Source organism: Equus quagga, unplaced genomic scaffold (genome assembly GCF_021613505.1).
Source record: "Equus quagga isolate Etosha38 unplaced genomic scaffold, UCLA_HA_Equagga_1.0 251_RagTag, whole genome shotgun sequence".
Taxonomy (NCBI): domain Eukaryota; kingdom Metazoa; phylum Chordata; class Mammalia; order Perissodactyla; family Equidae; genus Equus; species Equus quagga.
In genome coordinates this window covers 4,254,718-4,276,266 of record NW_025799859.1, presented here as the reverse complement: position 1 = coordinate 4,276,266, position 21,549 = coordinate 4,254,718, and the positions used below count along the sequence as shown (strand labels likewise).

Genomic DNA, 21,549 nt, shown 5'->3' with positions numbered 1-21,549 from the left:
CACACTGGATACTTTTTGAAAATTACTTATTAAGATATGAAAGTAAAAGAGAGCCACCATTTTCCTAAATAAAAGGCAATTACTTAATTGAGGTTTTTTTTTTGGATGAGAAGATTCAGTCTTTAATGACGTGTTTTTGTAAAAAATATTCCCGTGAGCAGTTCACAGGTCAGTTTTGCTGAGTGTAATCAGCTATCAATTGTAGGCATCACAATTATTATATTTTTATTTTAGAGAGTTTGTTAAGAAATGATTGATAAAATAAAATTTAGATATATGTATATATGTTAAATGCTTTTTGTGTCCAGAAGCCAAATCTGTTGTAGAAGAAAGTGTAAATTTATTCTTTTCTTTCCCCCATCAGATGTGGGTTCTGTTGAAGGTCTTGCCTATCACAGAGCCTGGGATACACTGTACTGGACCAGCTCCACTACCTCATCCATCACCAGACACACAGTGGACCAGACTCGGCCTGGAGCGTTTGACAGGGAAGCAGTCATTGCCATGTCAGAGGATGACCATCCACATGTGCTAGCCCTGGATGAATGCCAAAAGTAAGAAACATTGCATCTTTATTTCTTCATTATAATTATAAGTCAAACACTGTCAAAGTTATGCTAATTTTAAAAAGAATTAACTTTTAAAAAAAGATTTCCTTTGAAGTTCTCTGTTCACAATTCATAAAGCTATTTTTTATAAGAGCATTGTAAACATGAATAATTAAAATCTGGACTCTTTAAATGCCAGGTATCACCTCCACGAGAGTTCCACGAGAGTAAAAGCAAATTTAAATAATGAAAGAGAAAATAGAGACAACACTGTGCTGTAAAAGGTACAGGAAGAAGACCCTAATGCATAGCTGAGTGAAATAATACATTCAAAAAAAAAAAAAAACTATTTGCATGTATTGAAACCTAAAAGGTGCTTCTGTAATTTAAGTAATTTTACAACCAAGGGTCTCTCCAATTGAAATACACAGAAAACAAGCAACAACAAATCTATATGTGAAGCTATATTTTCGACATTAGATACTTGACAACAATCTAAGTAGCCTGAATCTGTTGGATAATATATTGTGCAGGCATTCATAATAATATTTATGAAGAGCTCATGACAAGAGGAAATGCTCAGGCTATAGAGGGAAAGAAACAAAACAAATTAGAAAAAAGTCATGTCTCGGGGATGCCATAAAGAAGGCAATTATATGAAAACTAAAGAACAAAGTTCAAGTTAAGTAGAAAAAATATGTCTTTGGAGTTCCACTCTCAAACAATATGGTAAGAATATTTTTTAACTACTAGAAAGTCCTTTTATTCTTAAATAAAACAAGTAAACAAAAGCGAGACCAATGTGGCTTTCACTGAGCAGAAATAGAAGAGCTCTTTTTAGGTGTGATGAAGAAAAATTAAAGAATGAAAAACAATTATTGATAAACACTGATTCTGACCACTTGAGAGAAGGGAGTGCATAAATTACTTAGTGTGAGAATAACTAAATCTGGACACTTTTATAGAGCTAGGAATAAGATTAGACTTAATTCACTTAACTGAACATTTTCCTGAAGACTGTGAAGGTTGAGAGATGCAGGATGAGAGCAGGTTGACTCCTCACACAGCTCTGATGACAGCTCAGATGGACACAGGCCTTTGGATGCCTGAGCAGAGTTAGTTTTCCTCACACCACTGCTCCTCACTATTTAGTTTGTTGTTGAATCAGCTATACTGATCTTGACCGTTCACCAGAAGAATCTTAGGATAATAATAAATGTCCTATAGTTGATCAAAGAAATTTATATGTCAATTTTCAAATAAACATCAGGGAGATAACTGATGATATTATATCTAATTCATTTTAATTGATAAGTGCTTTATCCTATAATTATTTATTCCATAAGCCAAAAGTATACTTTCATGCTGCATATGGTGAACTGTAAATTAGAATTACACACCAAAATGTTTTAATTGAAAATTATATGTAAAGTTTAAAGTATAAAAAATATTTTTATCATTATACATATCAATGACATCTTCAAATCACTTTAGTATATTAGTTGATTAACAGAAATTTTAAAATAAAATCTTTAACTCTAGATGAAAATTAGACTACTTGAATTCAAAACACAGCTTGGTTACCATAACTTTAATTGCTCGAGCTCTCTGGCCTCTGTTTTCCCATCTGTGAAATGAAAGGTGAAATTAAAAGAACACTAATACCTCAGAAATTCTATAATTCTAAAGCCAGCAATCTAGGAAAATATTGCAGATAAATAGTTTGTGTATTGTGTACATTATACTATATGCATAACTTTTAAATGTTTTAACTAAATTAAGTCACAGTGTGTGGCTAAAACTATTGCATAATTTAAGTATGCCATTTTTTTTTTTTTGCAAATTTACTCATTCATAGGGCAACATATTTTTGACACTTGTTCACTTTGACACTTGTTCCATAGAATAGGTAAAATTGCTGTGAAATGTTTTAACAAAGAGCATAGATGGCCCAGTTTGCCTCAGTTGGTGGGGGTTATTTTTTAAATTAGCAAATAGAAAGATTTTTTTTGTGAGCTTGAATATTTCTCGTAATAAGTTTTTGCATAATACTCAAAAAACACGTATTGAATAATTTTGTTGGTTATAATCCTACATTGCCTTTAAATGATTATACATAGGAATGATATATGCAATCTTACTGTAAAGGTGAAATATTATTTCCAATAGTGTTTCATTGTCAGTATTTCTTAAGCATATTTTTTCCAATATTTAAAACAGTCTCCTTCTCAGCCTCCTGCTCTGTCCCCCTCCTTCCCTTCTTTTCCTCCTTCCTTTTCCCTCACTCCCTTTTTTGCTCCCTTCATTTTTCCTTTCTTCCCTTCTTTGTTCCTTCCTTTCTTCCTTCCTCCTTTCCTTCCCTCCTTCCTTCCTTCCTTTCTTCCTCCCTTCCTTTCTTCCTCCCTTTCTCCCTCCCTCCCTTTCATCCTAAGCAGGAACAAGCCATCTTCAAATAAACTCTTAGGGACAGTCCTATAGACAACAGAAGAGAAAGAAGAGCTGTTTCAGTAAAAGTAGAGCTTGGAGACTGAAATCCTACAGCCTCTCCACTCCTCCAGCGACCTGTAAGGGCTTCTGTACAATCCTAGGGCTTCCTTAAAGAATAGTTTCACAAATGCTGATTTAAAGCATTCTATAAAATCTTTAAGTAACAGATATTATGTTCAAGGAATTGAGAGCAACCCCTGAAATTCCAGAAACAACGTTGTAATTTACAGAAAAATCACACTGACAAAGAGAGGAGAGAAAAAAAGACATTAAAGAACTATAGAAGTTTGGTAATTGCATTTCTCTAAAATATATACAAAGCAGACATGTAGAATTTAAAAAGCAAACCTAGAAAGAGAGGGAGCTTTTGATTTTCACCAACCGAAGAAGAGAAATATAGTTAGGTTAGGAATGATGTCCAAAATGGTCATATTCGATCTGCTCACACGTGATATTAATAAGTTAATGTATATTTGTAGTTCATAGAAAATTTAAGATAACTATTTTGTCTCTGATTAAAATAAATCCTCATTTTGCATCAAACTGACTCAATTTAGTTAAATTATGTGAGAAAATGCAAAGGATAATTGTTTTTCAGAAATAGTTTCCAGGTTTCATTTACGAAACTGGGAAAAATATACGTGCAAATACAATATGCATGTCTCCTCTTATTTCCTGGACTTTCTTAAGGGTCATAGACTACTAGATAAACAATTTTGCTTCTTTTTAAATAGGTTGACATTGTCCTATTTTTACTAATGTTTTTACTGTTAATGGAAATTTTAATTTATTATCGCAATTTTCACTTCAATTAGTTTAATGTTTTGGACCAACTGGAATGAACAGCATCCAAGTATCATGAGAGCTACTCTGACTGGAAAAAATGCTCAAATGGTGGTCAGTACAGACATACTCACTCCAAATGGACTCACCATTGACCATCGTGCAGAGAAGTTATATTTCTCAGACGGCAGCCTAGGAAAAATTGAGAGGTGTGAATATGATGGATCCCAGAGACATGTAAGTTAACAAAATTTCTTGATTGTAGATCTAAACATTGATACATTTGAAAAATCTGTGCTTTATACTTGCCTAAAATATGCATATCAAGGGATTTCAAAATAGCTAATTGTTTGAACTAGTCCAATGAGTAATCTATTCAGTGAAAAAGAAAACTGTGGATAATATTTTGAAAACTTTCTTCAAGTGCTTTTGCTACAGTAGAGACAACGCAACTCGTAAAGTTTATTCTGGAGAAACAGTTAACTGTTTTTTTTCTAGTTATTAATTGAACTGGAATTGTCAGAGTTATTTGCACAAGCTTCATTCTTATTTATAGTTTTTTAAAATGTGAAATGAAATTGGTTAGTTCCCCTAGGATAAAAAAACATTAGAAAAGAATGAAATGATCCTCTGCCTGTGTTTGTGTCCTCAAAGCAACCTCAGAAGTTTTGAAGAAGGAAGAATGGGATTCCTTTCAGTCAGGCCCCTTCTCAGTCTCTTTTTTCTGGGTTCCAAATAAAATGTTAGTAGGAGAGTCTTTATGCTGCCCCGAGAGAATGCATACAGCAGGGATTTAGGGCCTATAAAATGGTAATAGTCCAGTTCCCTCCTGGGCAACTAGGAGAACTCGGGGTTCAGAGGGTAAGATCTGGGTGCTTACACCACTGGAGAAATCTTCACCCCCCACCCCCACCCCAGTGTATGCCTGAAGAACAAAATGATGCTGAGGCTCTTTGCTCCTCCAGTGCATTTCTTGAAGGGCCAGATAGTAAATATTTGAAGCTTCTTGGGCCATATTGTCTCTCTCACAGCTACAGTGCCTTATAGTGCTAAAGTAGACATAAAGATTATGTAAATGAGTAGGTGTGGCAATATTTCAATAAAAATTTATTTACAGAAACAGGCAACCAACCAGCAGGCCATAGTTTGCTAACACCTAATCTATACTGTTAAGTACACTGTTTAAATTCAATTGAATATATACTTATACATATATCTACATATATATCTATATGTTATATATATTATATATATTATAATATACATAGATATAGATATTTTATTATATACACATATTTATTATATATATAGATATTTATCCTAGGGCAATTAACTAAATGTATATATATCTGCATATATGTATATACTTACATAAACATATTATGGATATGTAGGTAGAGGGGTGTGTGTGTGTGTGTGAGAGTTTCCTGAAGAAGGAAGAAGTGCATTGATTTATATTCCACTACAAGCACTTCCTCTCACTGTGGAGTGGCTACTTTGAGTAGCAGTGACGTAGGACAGTTGAGTGCTTATGGAACGTTGAAAAAATGGGCTAAGCCTTGATGAGTTCAGTTTGTGCTGAAGGCCATAACTCTGATCAGAGAGTCCTATGTCGAAATTCTTGATCTATTTTTTCTAATTAAGACCTTGTGACCTTAGGCAAATTATTTAATTTTTATAAATTTTAGTTTTCTGATATGCAAATTCTCTACCTAACATTTAGGGTTATTATGAGGATATGGTACAAAAGTATGTGCCTCAGAATACAGCAAAGAAGTTCTCAATGAGCCTAGTGGATAATGCTTTTGAAAAGTTAGTCAGGTAAATCATTATCCTGGATGTGGTAGTATTTTCTATTGCGTCCTGATGTGGAAAATGATCCTATAACTCCTTGTAACAACCCTTTATCCACTTCAGCTTATTTTTTATATACCTGCTTTTCTCTTCCCCACTCAATCTATTCTTATGTATGGCAACTATAGCTACTATAGCTGGTCCAGTAATTAGATATCTCTAATACAATTTAAAGGATTTGTTTTGACATTTGAAAAAATATGCCCAGTTATGATTCCAACTCTCCATTTCCCATCCCTGTCCAAACGTGGATAATTTCTGCCTGGCTATAGTTAACAATGCTGTATTGTATATTTGAAGTTGTAAAGAGGGTCTATTTTTAAAATTCTCATCACTAATATAAAAGATTGTAACTATGTGAGGTGATGGATGTCTTAACTAACTTTATTGTGGTAATCATTTTGCAATATTTGCATGTATCAAAACATTACATTGTACACTTTAAACTTACACTATAACAAATGTTATGTCAATTATATTTCAGTAAAGCTTGGAAAAAAGGTTTCTCTCCTGTAGAAATGCAAATGAAGAGAACATTATTTTAAAGGTTATGGTTTTATTCTCCCTTAAGACATTTGCCGACTTTGTCTCAAACACTGAAATATTTCTTTCATGGGTGATGATATAACCCATCCCTCAGTAGTACATAATACTCATTTTCCATTCCCGTCAATCTTGTGTTTCATGACTCTGTTATGTTCGTTACATAAAAGTACGTCTATGGGCCCAAAGCTTTCTCACTATGTTGCTAGTTGTCAGGATTCTGTGTTTGCTATGTCATAGTGTCCACGGTCAGTATCATGAATTTACCACTAACATATACTCTTTGCATTATCCACTGTTTCCTATGTTTTAGTCATGATTTTACTAGAACATTAAGTTGTTTCTGAATTCCATTTTTTATTGACCTGAATTTCTGAATGCTTATACTTTCAGTTGCCTATTTTAGCGATCAATCAGTTGTTTATATAATCTATCACTAAGATAACTATAGAACTTTGAAACTGAAAGTGTAATTGAGGAGCTATGTTGTCTCCTATTATCTTTAGGAAAGTTTACAGATGCAATCTGGCTTATCTTTAAAGATTTAAAAGGAAGATATTTTTCTTGGAAAAAGGAAATACTATTTATTCTGAAAAAATATTCTGTGGATATGGCATAATGTTATAGAAGTCTCAGAAATTCTAAAAACTCTTCTGTTGTCTGATCAGTGTTGAGAAAGTGAACCAATTTTTCTAATAGCCTATCCATTTGGGACTTTTGCACCCCCAGTTTTATCTTTTTAATTAACTTACATGTACAAATGTGTGACCAATATTAATTCTCAATTTGATTTGAACCTGTCCAGTTAAGCTGGAGTCCTGGAAATCAAAGGATGCCTTTTGGAGCAGATTTCTTCTTAAATCCTCGCAGAAGCTAAGGGCTCCTTATCTGAAACATTCACGTGTAGCCAATTGAGTTCATTCTAATCTTCAGTTGTACTCTTTGTGCCAGACCCTTTCTTGTGTTGGTGTCTGTGTGTGTGCTTCCTATTATATCCATTCCTCACTCCTATTTTGTTCCCCTTGGGCAGTCATAGTGATGGAATTGATATAAATGCATTTGATATGTATGTATGTTTTTCAAATAGGTCAGCAAACCAACATAACGAATTTCACTTTTACATTTTGCAATGCACTGTACAAGGCACTGCAGAAATATGTAACAGGGTAAAACCATGGAGTTCAAAAGAATGCTATTTAGGAAGTAGAAAGTTTATTTATGAAGGTTTAAAGATTCTGTGAAAGACTTAAAATACCATGAAATATAAGAAGAGATGTAAAACATTGTTCAACATATAAAGTCAAAAAGCACTGAGATAGTGCAATATAAAGGAATGGCCATAGAAGTAATAATTTCACAAAGGAACATTTCCTTGACATAGTTGTGTTTTTTCTGACTTTGGATGAAGCAAATGATAGTAGAGAGCAATTGCAAAAATAGAGAGATCAGATATAACCAGGAAAGTTGATAGATTGGAAAGAGGCTAGAAATTACAATCTGAAATATTTGAGAGTATGTCTTCTTTAATGAAAAAGAAACAACCTATCCTTAAGTTAATTGATAAAGTTTAGAGAGATTCTTGTAAATCTAGGTATTGTGAGCCTACAACTTAGTACAACGCCATTGCTTTCACAAAGTGTGTTTGAAGAGTGTGTCTTCTCTTGAATAACCAGAGGAATTAAGCTGTGGTCAAGCACCTTTTTGAAACTATGGTTTAAGCGAAGTCTGATAGGCTTAATTACTGTATTACATCTTAAAGCCTTTAACTACTCATGTACCTTACAAATCTTCAGAATGGACCACAGTATGTGGTTTTATTCTTATCAGAAAACCATGTTTTTAAACATGGTATGCTATGGGCTTAAGTGTTTGTAGAAGTTTGAAAAATACTAGTATATACTATTTACAAGTCACTTTCTGTAGGAATATTATAGAACCCATTACTATCAATAGATCAAGAAAAGAGATCTTTTCAAACATCAAAAAAGATAGAAAAAACTAGTGTTTTTGAAAATACATTTCACTTTTCTGTTTTAGTAATCTTCTAATATTTAGCTTAACAAATCCATTCATAGGTTTAACTTATTCTATCAAACTTAGAGTTAGGTTCAATTTTTCTATTTTATCTTAGAGTGAGGTCACAATAAAATACAAGTACATACATTTTAAACCTGACTTGTATTGATAAAAATATAATAATTGTCTGGGTTTTTCTAATTTTAAATACCGCATTAACTGGTGTGGTGGTCCTACCTATAAATTTACTGAAGAAAGCATTCTCTGTGTAGCAAAGCAGGCATACCTCATTTTATTGTGCTTTGTTTTATCGCACTTCACATGTACTGCGCTTTTTACAAAGTGAAAGTTTGTGGCAAGCCTGTATCAAGCAGGTCTATTTGTGCCATTTTTCCAACAGTATTTGCTCACTTCAAGTCTCTCTGTCACATTTTGGTAGTTCTTACAATGTTTCAAACTTCTTCATGATTATTATATTTATTATTGTGATCTGTGATCAGTGATGTTTGATGTTAATATTGTAATTGTTTTGGGGTGCCAAGAACCACATCCATATAAGACAGCAAACAATCCATAAATATTTTATGTGTTCTGACAGTTCCACCAACTGGCTGTTCCCCTGTCTCTCTCCCTTTCCTTGGGCCTCTATTCCCTGAGACATGACAATACTGAAATTAGGTCAGTTAACAATCCTACAATGGCCCCTAAGTGTTCAAGTGAAAGGAAGAGTGGCATGTTTCTCACTTTAAATTAAAAGCTAGAAATGATTAAGCCAGGTGGGGAAGAACTGTCAGATGCCAAGATAAGCCAAAAGCTAGACCTCTTGTGCCAAACAATTAGCCAAGTTGTGAATGCAAAAGAAAAGTTCTTGAAGGAAATTAAAAGTGCTACTCCAGTGAACATATGAATGCTAAGGAAGTTAAACAGACTTATTGCTGATATGGAGAAAGTTTAGCGGCCTGGATAGAAGATCAGACTAGCCACAAAATTTCCTGAAGCCAAAGCCTAATCCAGAGCAAGGCCCTAACTCTCTTCAGTTCTATGGAGGCTGAGTTGGGTGAGGAAGCTGCAGAAGAAGGTGGAAGCTAGCAGAGTTTTGTTCATGAGGTTTAAGGAAAGAAGCCGTCTCCAAGACATGAAAGTGCAAGGTGAAGCAGCAAGTGCTGATGTAGAAGCTGCAGCAAGTGCTGATGTAGAAGCTGCAGCAAGTTATCCAGAAGATCTGGCTAAGATCATTAATGAACGTAGTTACACTAAACAACAGATTTTCAATGTAGGTGAAACAGCCTTGTATTGGAAGAAGATGCCATCTAGGACTTTCATAGCTAGAGAGGAGAAGTCATTGCCTGGCTTCAAAACTTCAGAGGATAAGCTGACTGTCTTGTTAGGGCCTAATGCAGCTGTTGACTCTAAGTTGAAGCCAATGCTCATTTGCCATTCTGAAAATCCTAGGACCCTTAAGAACTAGACTAAATCTACTCTGCCTGTGCTCTATAAATGGAACAACAAAGCCTAGAAGACAGGACATCTGTTTACAACATGGTTTACTGAATATTTTAAGTCCACTCTTGGGACCTACTGCTCAGAAAAAAGATTCCTTTCAAAATATTACACCTCACTGACAATGTATCTGGTCACACAAGAGCTCTGATGAGATTAACGCTATTTTCATGCCTGCTAAGACAGCATCCATTCTGAAGCCCATGGATCAAGGAGTAATTTTGATTTTCAAGTCTTATTATTTAAGAAATACATTTTATAAGGCTATTGCTGCCATGGATGATGATTCCTCTGATAAATCTGGGCAAAGTAAATTGAAAACCTTCTGGAAAGGATTCACCATTCTAGATGCCATTAAGAACATTCATGATTCATGGAAAGAGATCAAAATATAAACATTAACAAGAGTTTGGGAGAAGCTGATTCCAACTCTCATTAATAACTTTGAGGAGCTCAAGACTTCAGTGGAGGAGGTAACTGCCAATGTGGTAGAAACAGTAAGAGACCTAGGATATGATGTGGATCCTGAAGATGTGACTGAATTGCTGCAATTTCATGATAAAACTTTTAACGGATGAGGAGTTGCTTCTTTTTTTTTTTTCTTTCTCAAGATTGGCACCTGAGCTAACAACTGTTGCCACTCTTTTTTTTTTTCCTTCTGCTTTTTCTTCCCAAATCCCCCCAGTATATAGTTGTATGTTTTAGTTGTGGGTCCTTCTGGTTGTAGTACATGGGACTCCATCTCAACGTGGCCTGATGAATGGTGCCATGTCGGCGCCCAGGATCCAAACCGGGGAAACCTTGGGCCACAGTAGCGGAGCGCGTGAACTTAACCACTCGGTCACGGGACCGACCCCAAGGAGTTGCTTCTTATGGATAACCACAGAAAGCGGTTTCTTGACATGGAATCTACTCCTGGTGAAGATGCTGTGAAGATTGTTGAAATGACAACGGATTTGGAATATTACATAAACTTAGTTGATAAAACAGTGATTTGAGGCAGGATTTGAGAAGATTGACTCTAATTTTGAAACAAGTTCTACTTTGGGTAAAATGGTATCAAACAGCACTGCATGCTACAAAGAAATCGTTTGTGAAAGCAAGAGTCAATCGATGCGGCAAACTTCATTGTTGTCTTATTTTAAGAAATTGACGCGGTCACCCCGACCTTCAGCAACCACTACCCTGGTCAGTCAGCAGCCATGAACATCTAGGCAAGACGCTCCACCAGCAAAAAGCTTACGACTCACTGAAGGCTCAGATGATGGTCAGCATTTTTTAGCAATAAAGTATTTTTTAATTAGGCATGTACATTGTGTTTTTAGACATAATGATATTGCACATTTAATAGACTGAGTATAGTGTAAACATAACTTTTGTATGCAGTGGGAAACCAAAAACTTCATGTGACTCACTTTATTGTGATGCTCGCTTTATTGTGGTGATCTGGAACCGAACCTGCAATAACTCCAAGGCATGCCCATATACAGTTGAATACTCTTGAGAGATCTAGTTATTAGGGCAAAGAAAAAAAAAACAGACAATAATTTCATTCTGTTTCATTTTTATTTCTGTTCTGTATCTGTCATTTCTGTTGTTCCAGTAGCTGAGACAGTAACTAATGTTGACAGGGGCTAAGACAGCGTGATTATAGCCTTTCTCCCTGCAGTCACCCTGTAAGTGTTAATCGTTTCTTGGAAGGCTTCTGCTACCTGAGTGACACAAACTCTTTGAAAAGAGATGTTGTTTATGTTCCTAGAAATTGCAATTGCTGATGTTTCTTATTTCTGACATTCTCTTAGAAACTTTGTCCAAAGTTTTTTTCAGAGTATATTCCCTAAGTCCCAAGACTGATCTTTAGGATGAGAAGGATATAGGATGCAGAATAAACTGTCTCCTAGATAAGCACACTCTCATGACATGAACTCTTTTGAGTAACAAATAGGAAAAATGTCTTTTTTAAAAAACTAATTTTAATTATAAGATCAATCTCAAGGATATTCAATATCCTACTTTTTTATGGCAGCAAATATTTCATTTCTGCTTATAGGATCCATTATTTAATTCCATAAATAAATCAAGAAGTCTATCTCTCTCTCTCTATCTATCTAATCTGTATACGTCTATGCTACCTACTTTTTTTTGATAACATAGTTTTAATTATGCTATGAAACCTGCAGGGGACTGAAACTTACTGAATAGGTTTTAATACTCAGAAAAGTGAATTTTATGACGACATAAGTTTGAATTGCTTAGTCAGGTCAAAACCATATTCTGTCACCAAAGAAAAGGCCTTGTGGTTTCTATTTTTAAAAGATGTAAAATATTTGAATTTAACAATTTAAATTTTTTATTTAGAAGTCAACTTCAGCATGAGCAGTCACTAAAATTTCAGCAAAGTGAAAATGTTTCTACCGTTAACTGGAACAATCCAATGTTACCTCACAGAGAAGGAAGCTGAGCTTCAAATAGTCTACATTAATTTCTGATGTTCTTATGCCTAACGCCAACTATCATTCCCAACTCTCTATTAGAGCCAATGTCCCTTTTTAAAATTAAAGTTCTGTAACATCCCTATTCCTATTGTCAAATGAAATTTTATATCTATCTCTATAAATAGCTTTTCAAAACTCAATTTAGTGCCTGAATTATAATATAAAGGAATATATAACATAATTTATAATAAAAATAGGGCATATTCTCATATGTAGACACACACTAATAAGGAAGAAATCATGAGGAAGGGATCAGATGTTTTCACTTATGCATAGAATCACTAAGAATGTGGCAGCTATGAAGGCAGACTCCTCAGGCGTGTTGTACCGGCTACTCAGATACTGAGAGTAGTGCTGCCTTGGGCGATGTGATTTTTGAAATTGGTGATGTGGTCTTCATAATGTTCTAAACTAAATGATGTAAAGTCATCCCTCAGTTTATGTAGATGCTGTATTCCTTGAAAAACAATGTGTATAGTAAAGCTCTGTAAAACAATACTTTTGTATATGTATAAAATGGAGTTAAATTCTAGATTCAGATAATTATAAATAGTTTTCACCTTTGTGACTATCTTGTAAGACGTTTGAACCTTGGGCTGAGTCTCAGACTGTTCATTGTACTGAACTGCCCTATGTGTTGCAGGACATACAGATTCCTGGTCCCTGATCACTGAATTTTCTAATCAACTCTGCCCACCCCCACCCCACAATCAAGCACAACAACACCACCAAAATTTTCTAAAACTCACAGAAGGAATGGGACTGCCTCCATTGAGCATCACTAAGTTGGCTAAATGTTTAAATGAATTGTGAAGAAAGGTCTCCCTATAGTAAGTGATCTTTCTACTCTATCTCAAATGCCTCAAACACATGGGATGCTGGGCCAATTAACAGCTAGATGGACCATAGACAACAAGTTGACTGGCTGTTTGTCAGCAGAAGAGCCTGTGGACTTTAGTTCCAACAGATGGGCCATATAAGGAACTGACTGTGTCCATTGCCTGTTACATAACAGGCATTCTAATCAGGTGTACTGCAAATAAGCCCATCCTGAAGGGCTGCTGAAAACTCAGGTGTTTTATTGCCTTTGATGATTCCCTGAATTCAAGAGGCACCATTCAATAATCAGATTATTATATCCAATATTGACTTCAGTATATTTTAAGTGTCCTTGGACATGGATAATTATTCAAATTACAATTGAAATTAATAACTTTCTGTTATTTTAATAATCTTAATAACTTTGTAATCTTTAAGAATAGTAACTAAAGAGAAATGTGATTAAAAAATAAATGACAATAGAATTCTATGTATCCATTAAAAATGATGACATGAAAATATATTTATTCCATGGAGAGATTTAGTATTTCTTAAGTTAAAAAAAAACAAAAAATAGAGTCAACAAATTAATACACTGTCACCCAGATTAGATCTTTTGAGATCTTCCTGGTTCTTGGTATGATGAATGATTTTTGGTTGAGCATAAACATTGTTGTTTTATTGTACGAAATTCTGCATCTTATTTAAGCCTCTTAACTGGCTTTCTCTGACCTCACTCTGACAAAGGAAGGTGAGGGCTCCTGCTCGTTACTGACAGGTTGAAGTAGAAGCCCAGGGACCCCACTCAGCCTCTGTTGACACCTGAGGCAGGACTGGGTCTCCTGTTTGCTTCTGGATGGGGAGGGGACTTCCAACTCCCCACCTGGTCTCCACTGTCACCACTGTGGGGGTGGCCTCATTACCCCTGGATGATGGTGGAAGTCTTGATTCTCCCCTGGGCTTCTTCTCACATGACTCTAGCAGGGAAGGAAAGGGCACCTCATCATTGCCAGGTGTGAGTGGCAGTCTGTGCTCCCCACTCGACCTTTGCTGGTGTGGGTGTGAGTGGGTTACAGTTTTTGATGTGGTGTTTGACTAGAGTAGAGCAGTTATTGTCTAAAAGTTTTCTGCATTGCTAGGCAGAAGCTGTCCCGGTCTTTTGGCTAGAGAGAGCAGGCTTTTATTGTTGTTGTTGGCTTTTTGTCTGTGCATATTGACATTTCCAGGTTGCCAGCTTATTCAGTTCCAAGTCTGGGATATATGAGGCAAAAATAAAACCCAAGGAACTCATCATTACGTCCTACCTCAGTCCCAAGTCTCTGGCTGGGCTGCCTTCTTCTTTCCGCCTCTCTGTATTTTTATGTTCATTTTATATATAATTTGCAGGATTTTTGGTTGTATTTGGTAAGAGGAATAGAGAAAATTATGGCTAATCTGTTTTCCCGGAAGCAGAAGTCAGTGTGCTTACAGATTTTTAGAAACTCAGTATAGAAAAAAGGAAATGCCTCATGTTTATTGTTTTATAAAATGCTTTTAAAAACATAAACTATGCTCCACAAGTCTCTAGAACACCAGAATGTCTGTCTAGGCTTTGCCAATGAATTAAAATTGAGATAAAATTTATTAAATCACACATAATGTGGCATGACTTACTGGAGCTCAAAGATATCAAAACACTAGTCCTCCACCTAAGAGAAAAAAAGGTTGTGGAAATAAAGATGGTGGATTATGTTATCTAAATTTTATCATCTGTAACTATGATGTATACATGTTATCACAGAGTGAATACAATAAAGTTCATGTGATGATATGACAGTGTCAAACACAGGTACCTGAGTGAGAATAAGAAAAGAGTGGAAAGAAATCTGAAATTGGCGTTTGATGAAATTGTTTTAATTCCTGGCTCTGATTCTAAAAGAATGTATGATCTTCAGCAATTAACTTAATCTTTTTGAATCTCAGGTTCTACATTTTGAGCTAGGTTCAAAATTATCTTCCAACCCTAACCTCGTATAATTCTACCATTGGTTGTGTGGAACAGCCACTGGTTAGATACTTTTACACATTAGTGTGCATAACAGGATGATGCCACATCTTGGTTATTTTAATCATGAAGACAGTCTTAGTAGCAAAATAGAGCAAGAAGCAGTATGAAGTGGCAAAAATTGGTAAGGTTAGGTTGTGGAGATAGACATGGATTTGAAACTTGGATCCTTGTCATATTGTGTAATAAACATGGGCATTTTCTGAAATTTTCTGTGCCTTAGTTTCTTCTGTAAAGTAGAACTAATAGTTTATGCCCCATAGGGGGTATTTTGAGGAGTTAAAGTAACTGTTGTATGTAACCTCGTACCTGACAGTAGCCAGCCCTGGTGATCTAGTGGTTAAGATCTGGCACTACCACCACCATGGCCAGGTTTGTTTCCCGGTCAGGGAACCACACCACTCGTCTGTCAGTTGTCATGCTGAGGTGTTGCTGTGATGCTGAAAACTATGGTGCTATTTCAAATTACCAGCATGGTGGACATGTTTCAGCAGAGCTTTCTGACTAAGACGGAGTAGGAAGAAGGACTTGGCTCCCCACTTCTGAAAAGTTAGCCATGAAAACCCTATGAATAGCACTGGAGAATTGTCTAATATAGCACCAGAAGAATTGACTGACAGCACTAACTACAAAACTGACGATAGTTAGCAATAAATGCTAAATCTTGTAAAACTCCCCTTGAACAGTGCAAGTTAAAAAATAAACCAAATGTAAAATTTTGTAACTGCATGTAGTATACACGTAAATATTTGCATGAACATGAATTATATCAATTAGAATAAAACATAAATTGCTTCCTTGCCTCTGCCATGGGATTACTAGCATCTGAAGAAAGAGAATTTGTTTTTCATCTTTGTTTCTCCAAAAGCAAGTAGGCTGAAGTCTGGCACATTGCCGTGTTTAGCAAATATTTGCTGAAGCAATGAGTAAATGGATGAATAAACTAAAAGATAAATTATAAAAATATTTCCCTGAATAAAATGAAAAAGTAAACAATTTAAAAAAAGAAAAAAAGACCAAAATCAAGCTTAGCTATTTTGAAGACCTCGGCCATCCAAAGTAATTTTCTGAAGTCTGTACAACTGATAGTCCAATTTGGTCAGATAAGAATGTTATTGCAGTAGGGTTAATGTTAATTTCTAACATAATCTCTTTGACTTAAATCCACATACATTTCAGTGATGGTTCAGGTTGGTTAGTCATGCAAATTAAAGTGTTATCGAAGCTGGAGTCTCTAAAAGAGATGTGTTCCTGGAGAAGAATAATGGTCAGCAGCCAGGGCACCTAGTATCTTCACATGGAAAATAACCTGTGTGCCTTCAGAGTGTGATACTGATACTGGTGGATTGATTTAATATTTCTTGGAAGCTTTCAATTTGTTAGGCATCAGACAGAATTTTCAAAATATCTGCAGCCGCCTGTCCCACCTGCCTCATCGGAGAAATTCATATACAAAGATGAAAAGAAGATATAGGTAAGGACAGCCATTCTGTGCGCACACACACACATACATATAAATTAGTGTATTTCTTTCAAATTAATTTACTTGCAAGCTGGACAGAAGGATAAGCACACAAAAAAGTTTAAAAAATATTTTCTTTGGTGAAGTGAATCAGTAGATAAGGGAAAAAGTAGGAGATTGAAAAGTTTCATATTTAAATTCAGGATATTCTCAATTAACTAACCTAAATTTTTCTCTTTTCTGAATTTCTGATTAATTTTTATATTGTTCTCTAGCTGATTTGAATGTATTTCTTATTATGTTCACATGCACAAAAATTAACATGAATTTATTTAAGCTTGAGACAATATCTTGAATTTTCTTTCTGTGTTTAACTCTTGAAAACATTTAGAATGTTAGCAAACCAATTAAAATTAGCTAATTATTATTTCAGCTATTTAAAAATCATTTGAACTAGTTTACAATAAAAGCTCAGGTAAAGCATGACTGTAAATAAATAATGAAAGCCTGTATTTATTCCTGAGCTTCCCAGCAGCCAAGACACTAAGGGAAACCTATCGAGTTATACAGTACTTTGATTCAGTAGAAGGAAACAAAACTGTTTAGCAGGAAAAATAGTTTCTGTGGCCCTAAGATTTCAAAGGTTATTGTAACAAGATCTTTTAATTATATGAGGAGTTTTGAGAATATATAAACGCTAATGGAAATCAAAATGCTAAGTAATTTCCATTAGGATATGCTAACAAATAAATCATCAAAAGAAATATGGTTGGCCATCAACCTATAAAATACATTTAATAATCTTCAATTAGGTTGTTAAATTACTCAAAGGACAAGCTAATATTTAAAGCTAAATGAAGTTAGTAAGATACATGAGCTAAGTTATTGCATAATTATTACAGATAAAGAAAGAAAAATGGAGAGAAAATGTAAATTTTAACTAAAGGTATATCTTAGAGGGATGGAAAACTAAATAGTTATACACATGAAAGGAGGAACTGTTAAAAACAAGCAGTACTGCACTCTCTTAGGCTATTATGTCCATCAAGATTCAAACAGAATCCGCCGACCACTAACGTAGCAGCTGCAAATTTGTACAATTAGTAATTTATCCTGCTAAGATGATAATTCCAGACATGGAGGGCCAATGTGTCCAGGTATTTATTTCCAGGATTAGAAGGTGGAGATGAGCACAAGTGGAGGAAGAGGCATAAATCACCTCGCGTGGCTTTATAGGCAACCTCACAAAGCTGAGCCTAATCCAGTGAGCACACCATCTTCCTCTGAGGCTGCTGAGTGTCAGGGACACTAAAAGACTTGTTAGTTGAATGAAAAGTAAACGTCCCAAGATTATACTGCCTTGGGCAGGAAAAAAGAGCATACTTGTCCTAATTTGTCAATGACACATTAGAAGAGGTGGAATAATTTTTAAGCATCAGATGTACAGAATCCCCTGGGGAGCTTTTGTGTGATACTGCTGCTTGAGCCCCACCCAAGAATAGTTTAAATCAGAATGCCTGCATGAGGCATTGGTCTCGACTTTAAACTTCCCAATTGATTTTTAGGCATTGTCAAAATTAGGATTCACCATTATAAGCTACAATAAACATAAAGGAAAGCTTACTCAAGGTGTAATCAAATGTATACTATATGAAAATGTCTTCTTTTTTCTTTTAAATCACAATTTGGGTCTCTCTCACCTGATTCAGAATTTCTGGGAGAGTATGAATCCTCATCCTCTTGGTCTTCACCATGCCTAGCACATTCTCCTCAAAATCTGGGACTCTTATCACTGATATCAAATAGGACACAGAAACAGCATCAGTTTAAAGTTAGTGACATTGTATGAAAAGTCATTCTATTCTTAATGATTTTCAATCTTCTGATTGATTTAGAAAGATTAAGTAGTATTTAGAAAGATTAAGTAGTACTAGTATTAGGATTAAGTTAAGTACTAGTGTTGCTAGTAAGTATTTAACACCCCTGAGACACTTACTTCATTACTGAGAGGGGGGCAGTGTAGAAGGGGCAGGGGAGAGAGAACTCAGACTAAAATTTGGTGAGTAACAGTATTTCCTTATAATTTGCTAGCGCTGTTTCAGTTTCATCATAGATATTTTTAGAGTTGCATTCTGTTTTTTCAAATTGATACTGGATTTCCCTTTATGGCAATGAGTCAATTTAAAGAACAATTCAAAATAAATAACAATAGAAATTGCATTCAGATAAAGACAAAAAAAGTGTGAAAACATTTATCTCAGTCCAGATTTGTAAAAAATCAGAGCCTGAGGCCAGCGTTTATATTCTGGTTCTTTATTAGATATGCAGTCCCACGGAGCGGTAGTGAGGGAAAAGGAGAGTGGGCTGAGAAAGGAAAGCGTGTGTGAAGAGGTGTGCTACAGAGCTGGCTACTTGGTATCAAGTGCAATGGGTTGCATTATCTCCCGTGGCCATCTTAAGAGAGGACAGATCAACTATTGCACTTTAGGATGGTCCATGGGTGAGCAGTGTCGAGGAAAGGAGATAAATATTCCTATTGGCCCTTTTCTCTTGATCAGTGATTTGACCCATGGGTCTTTAATTTCTCACCATCCTGGTGAGTTGTCAGAGGTTCCAGGCATTGGCACGTGGTGAGAGCACTGTGTCCACATGAAGTTGTTCATCACATTAACTGTGGCAAAAAAGAAAAAGTGGTTCTGAGTCCTAGAGCCAGGAGTCACTGAGAGGATCTAAGGTGTCACATAAGGCACGTATTATACAACAATATTCAAGCGAGTAAAGGTTGGGAAATATAGCCCTAACAAGGATTCCTCATTCAGGACCAGGGACAGTGCCACACTGGCTTTATTCTGACCCTCCAAAAATTTACAAATTTTTTAAGCAATACTCTTGGGTGTTTGAGCTGCTTCATGAAAGGTTTTTAATACTAGCTGTCATTTAGTGAGTACTTAACTGTTTTAGTCTGTATTTGACATAATTATCATCAAAGCAGCTATTGTTAGTATTTCAATTTGCCAGTGAAGTGGTTGAGGTGCTGAAAGGTTAACTAACTTGAGGTCAGAAATCAAACTACATTCATAAAGACAGAAAGGCCTAAATTCTTTCATCTGCAACATATCATCTTACAAGTCCGTGATCTTTCCAAAACTGAATGTCCTCGCATATTTTACTAACTATTTCCCAAACAGTTTTGTCGTTAGGAAAGCTTTAATATGTTTTAATATGTTTTAAATGCGTCAATCTTATCCTTAGACCCAAAAACATACTATACAGACCTAAGACTGGGGACATGTGTTACTTAACACACCAGCGCTTCTCAAACTTTAATATGTATTCAAATCAACTGGTGATCTTGATAAAATGCAGATTCTGATTTAGTCGGTCTGGTTTGGAGCCAGAGATTTTATATTCCTAAGAAGTGCCCGTCCTTTTAGTAGTAAGAGCGTAAGTGTTATTAACTACAAAGTGTTTTACTGAATTATAGATATCTGTACTATATAATACAAGTACTGAGGCAGTCCTCAAATGTGATGTGGCAGAGTTGCTTGAAATGTATTAAATTTTTTGAAACCTGCAATTCCTAGAGGCGGAAATAGTGGCATTGGCTTAGGGGTTGAGGGTGATAAGGAATGGCTATGGAGAAGTGGAGAACAGGGTTTGACTACAAATGCCCCTGTGTTATCAACAGGCCCTGCCTAATGCTGAGACAGATTCAGTGAATGAAGTAATTTTTATCTAGCTCAATAAGTATTTGTTGGGTTAAAGGAAGAAAGACTTAATTATCAATAATTACTATAGAAAAATAAGTCATAGAAAAATAGTTGATGTGTTAAACTAGTGACAGAAAAATTCTTGAAGTTTGAAGACTAAAATATTAATAAGTGATTTACTCCAGAAAGGTCTCAGGTACTCCTTAGAACTATCACTCTTTTAAAATATTAAATTAGGAAAACCATCATTTATGAAATACAAAATACGTATAACTCCCTTATACTAGTATACTTCAATTATATTATTATTTTGCTTATGGGGAAATAGGAAGAAGTAAAAAGAAAATGCTTAAATAAGCAAACTGATCATCACTATAAAAGAGTAATATTTAAGGCTTTTTTACTTTTTACTTGAGCAAAAATAGTAAATCAAAGGTGAGAACTTTTAATAATGTTACTTTGGTTTGAATGTCTAAAGCCATTTAGAAAATTATGCAAAAGAAGCTTTCAATTCCGACTTCAGATCCTCCCACTCTGTCTTCTTACATCAGACTTCAATAGAGGAAGTAAATAAAAGCAACGATGCAAGGTTCATGTCTGTAACTGAGCTCCTGAGGCCTCACCCTGCTGATATACTGCTGTAATAAATTACACAACCAGTGCAGTTCTCTTGATTTATTACTGCAATACATCATGAGCGTGATGGCTGACATAAACATGTGTCCCATAGACAGCTGGGCTTCACGATATTTTATTTCTCTTTCCTCATTTTCAAGTGCTTAGTTTGGAAAGTAAGAAAGAAAACAAATTGACAAATACAGGAGGATATTTCTCAAGCAGCCCTCCCCATAGACTCTTGAAGTAATAGCCCTTAAACTGAGAAGTCCCAATGCTCTTCGTGCTTCCAGTTCCTCCCCAAGGACTGTTAAAAAGGTAAAAAATCATTAACTCATATGAATTAGGTTTTTCTGTTTGTTTGTTTTGTTTTTTGTTTTTTTTTTTAAGATTTTATTTTTTCCTTTTTCTCCCCAAAGCCCCCCGGTACATAGTTGTGTATTCTTCGTTGTGGGTCCTTCTAGTTGTGGCATGTGGGACGCTGCCTCAGCGTGGTCTGATGAGCAGTGCCATGTCCGCGCCCAGGATTCGAACCAACGAAACACTGGGCCACCTGCAGCGGAGCGCGCGAACTTAACCACTCGGCCACGGGGCCAGCCCCATATGAATTAGGTTTTTTGAATTCAGGCTATAAGTTTCTTGTTTTTTGGCTGTGTAAATACATAATGACAGA

General features: G+C 35.5%; 1 protein-coding gene across 1 annotated transcript in view; it reads left to right on the top strand.

The window, feature by feature from the left end:
• LOC124233810 (low-density lipoprotein receptor-related protein 1B-like) overlaps positions 1-21,549 on the top strand; it is a 792,861-nt gene that overhangs the window by 458,370 nt on the left and 312,942 nt on the right. Inside the window, exons 36-37 of the mRNA XM_046651030.1 lie at positions 365-554; positions 3,851-4,055. Coding sequence (XP_046506986.1) covers positions 365-554; positions 3,851-4,055 — 395 coding nt within the window. The remainder of the gene's footprint in view (positions 1-364; positions 555-3,850; positions 4,056-21,549) is intronic.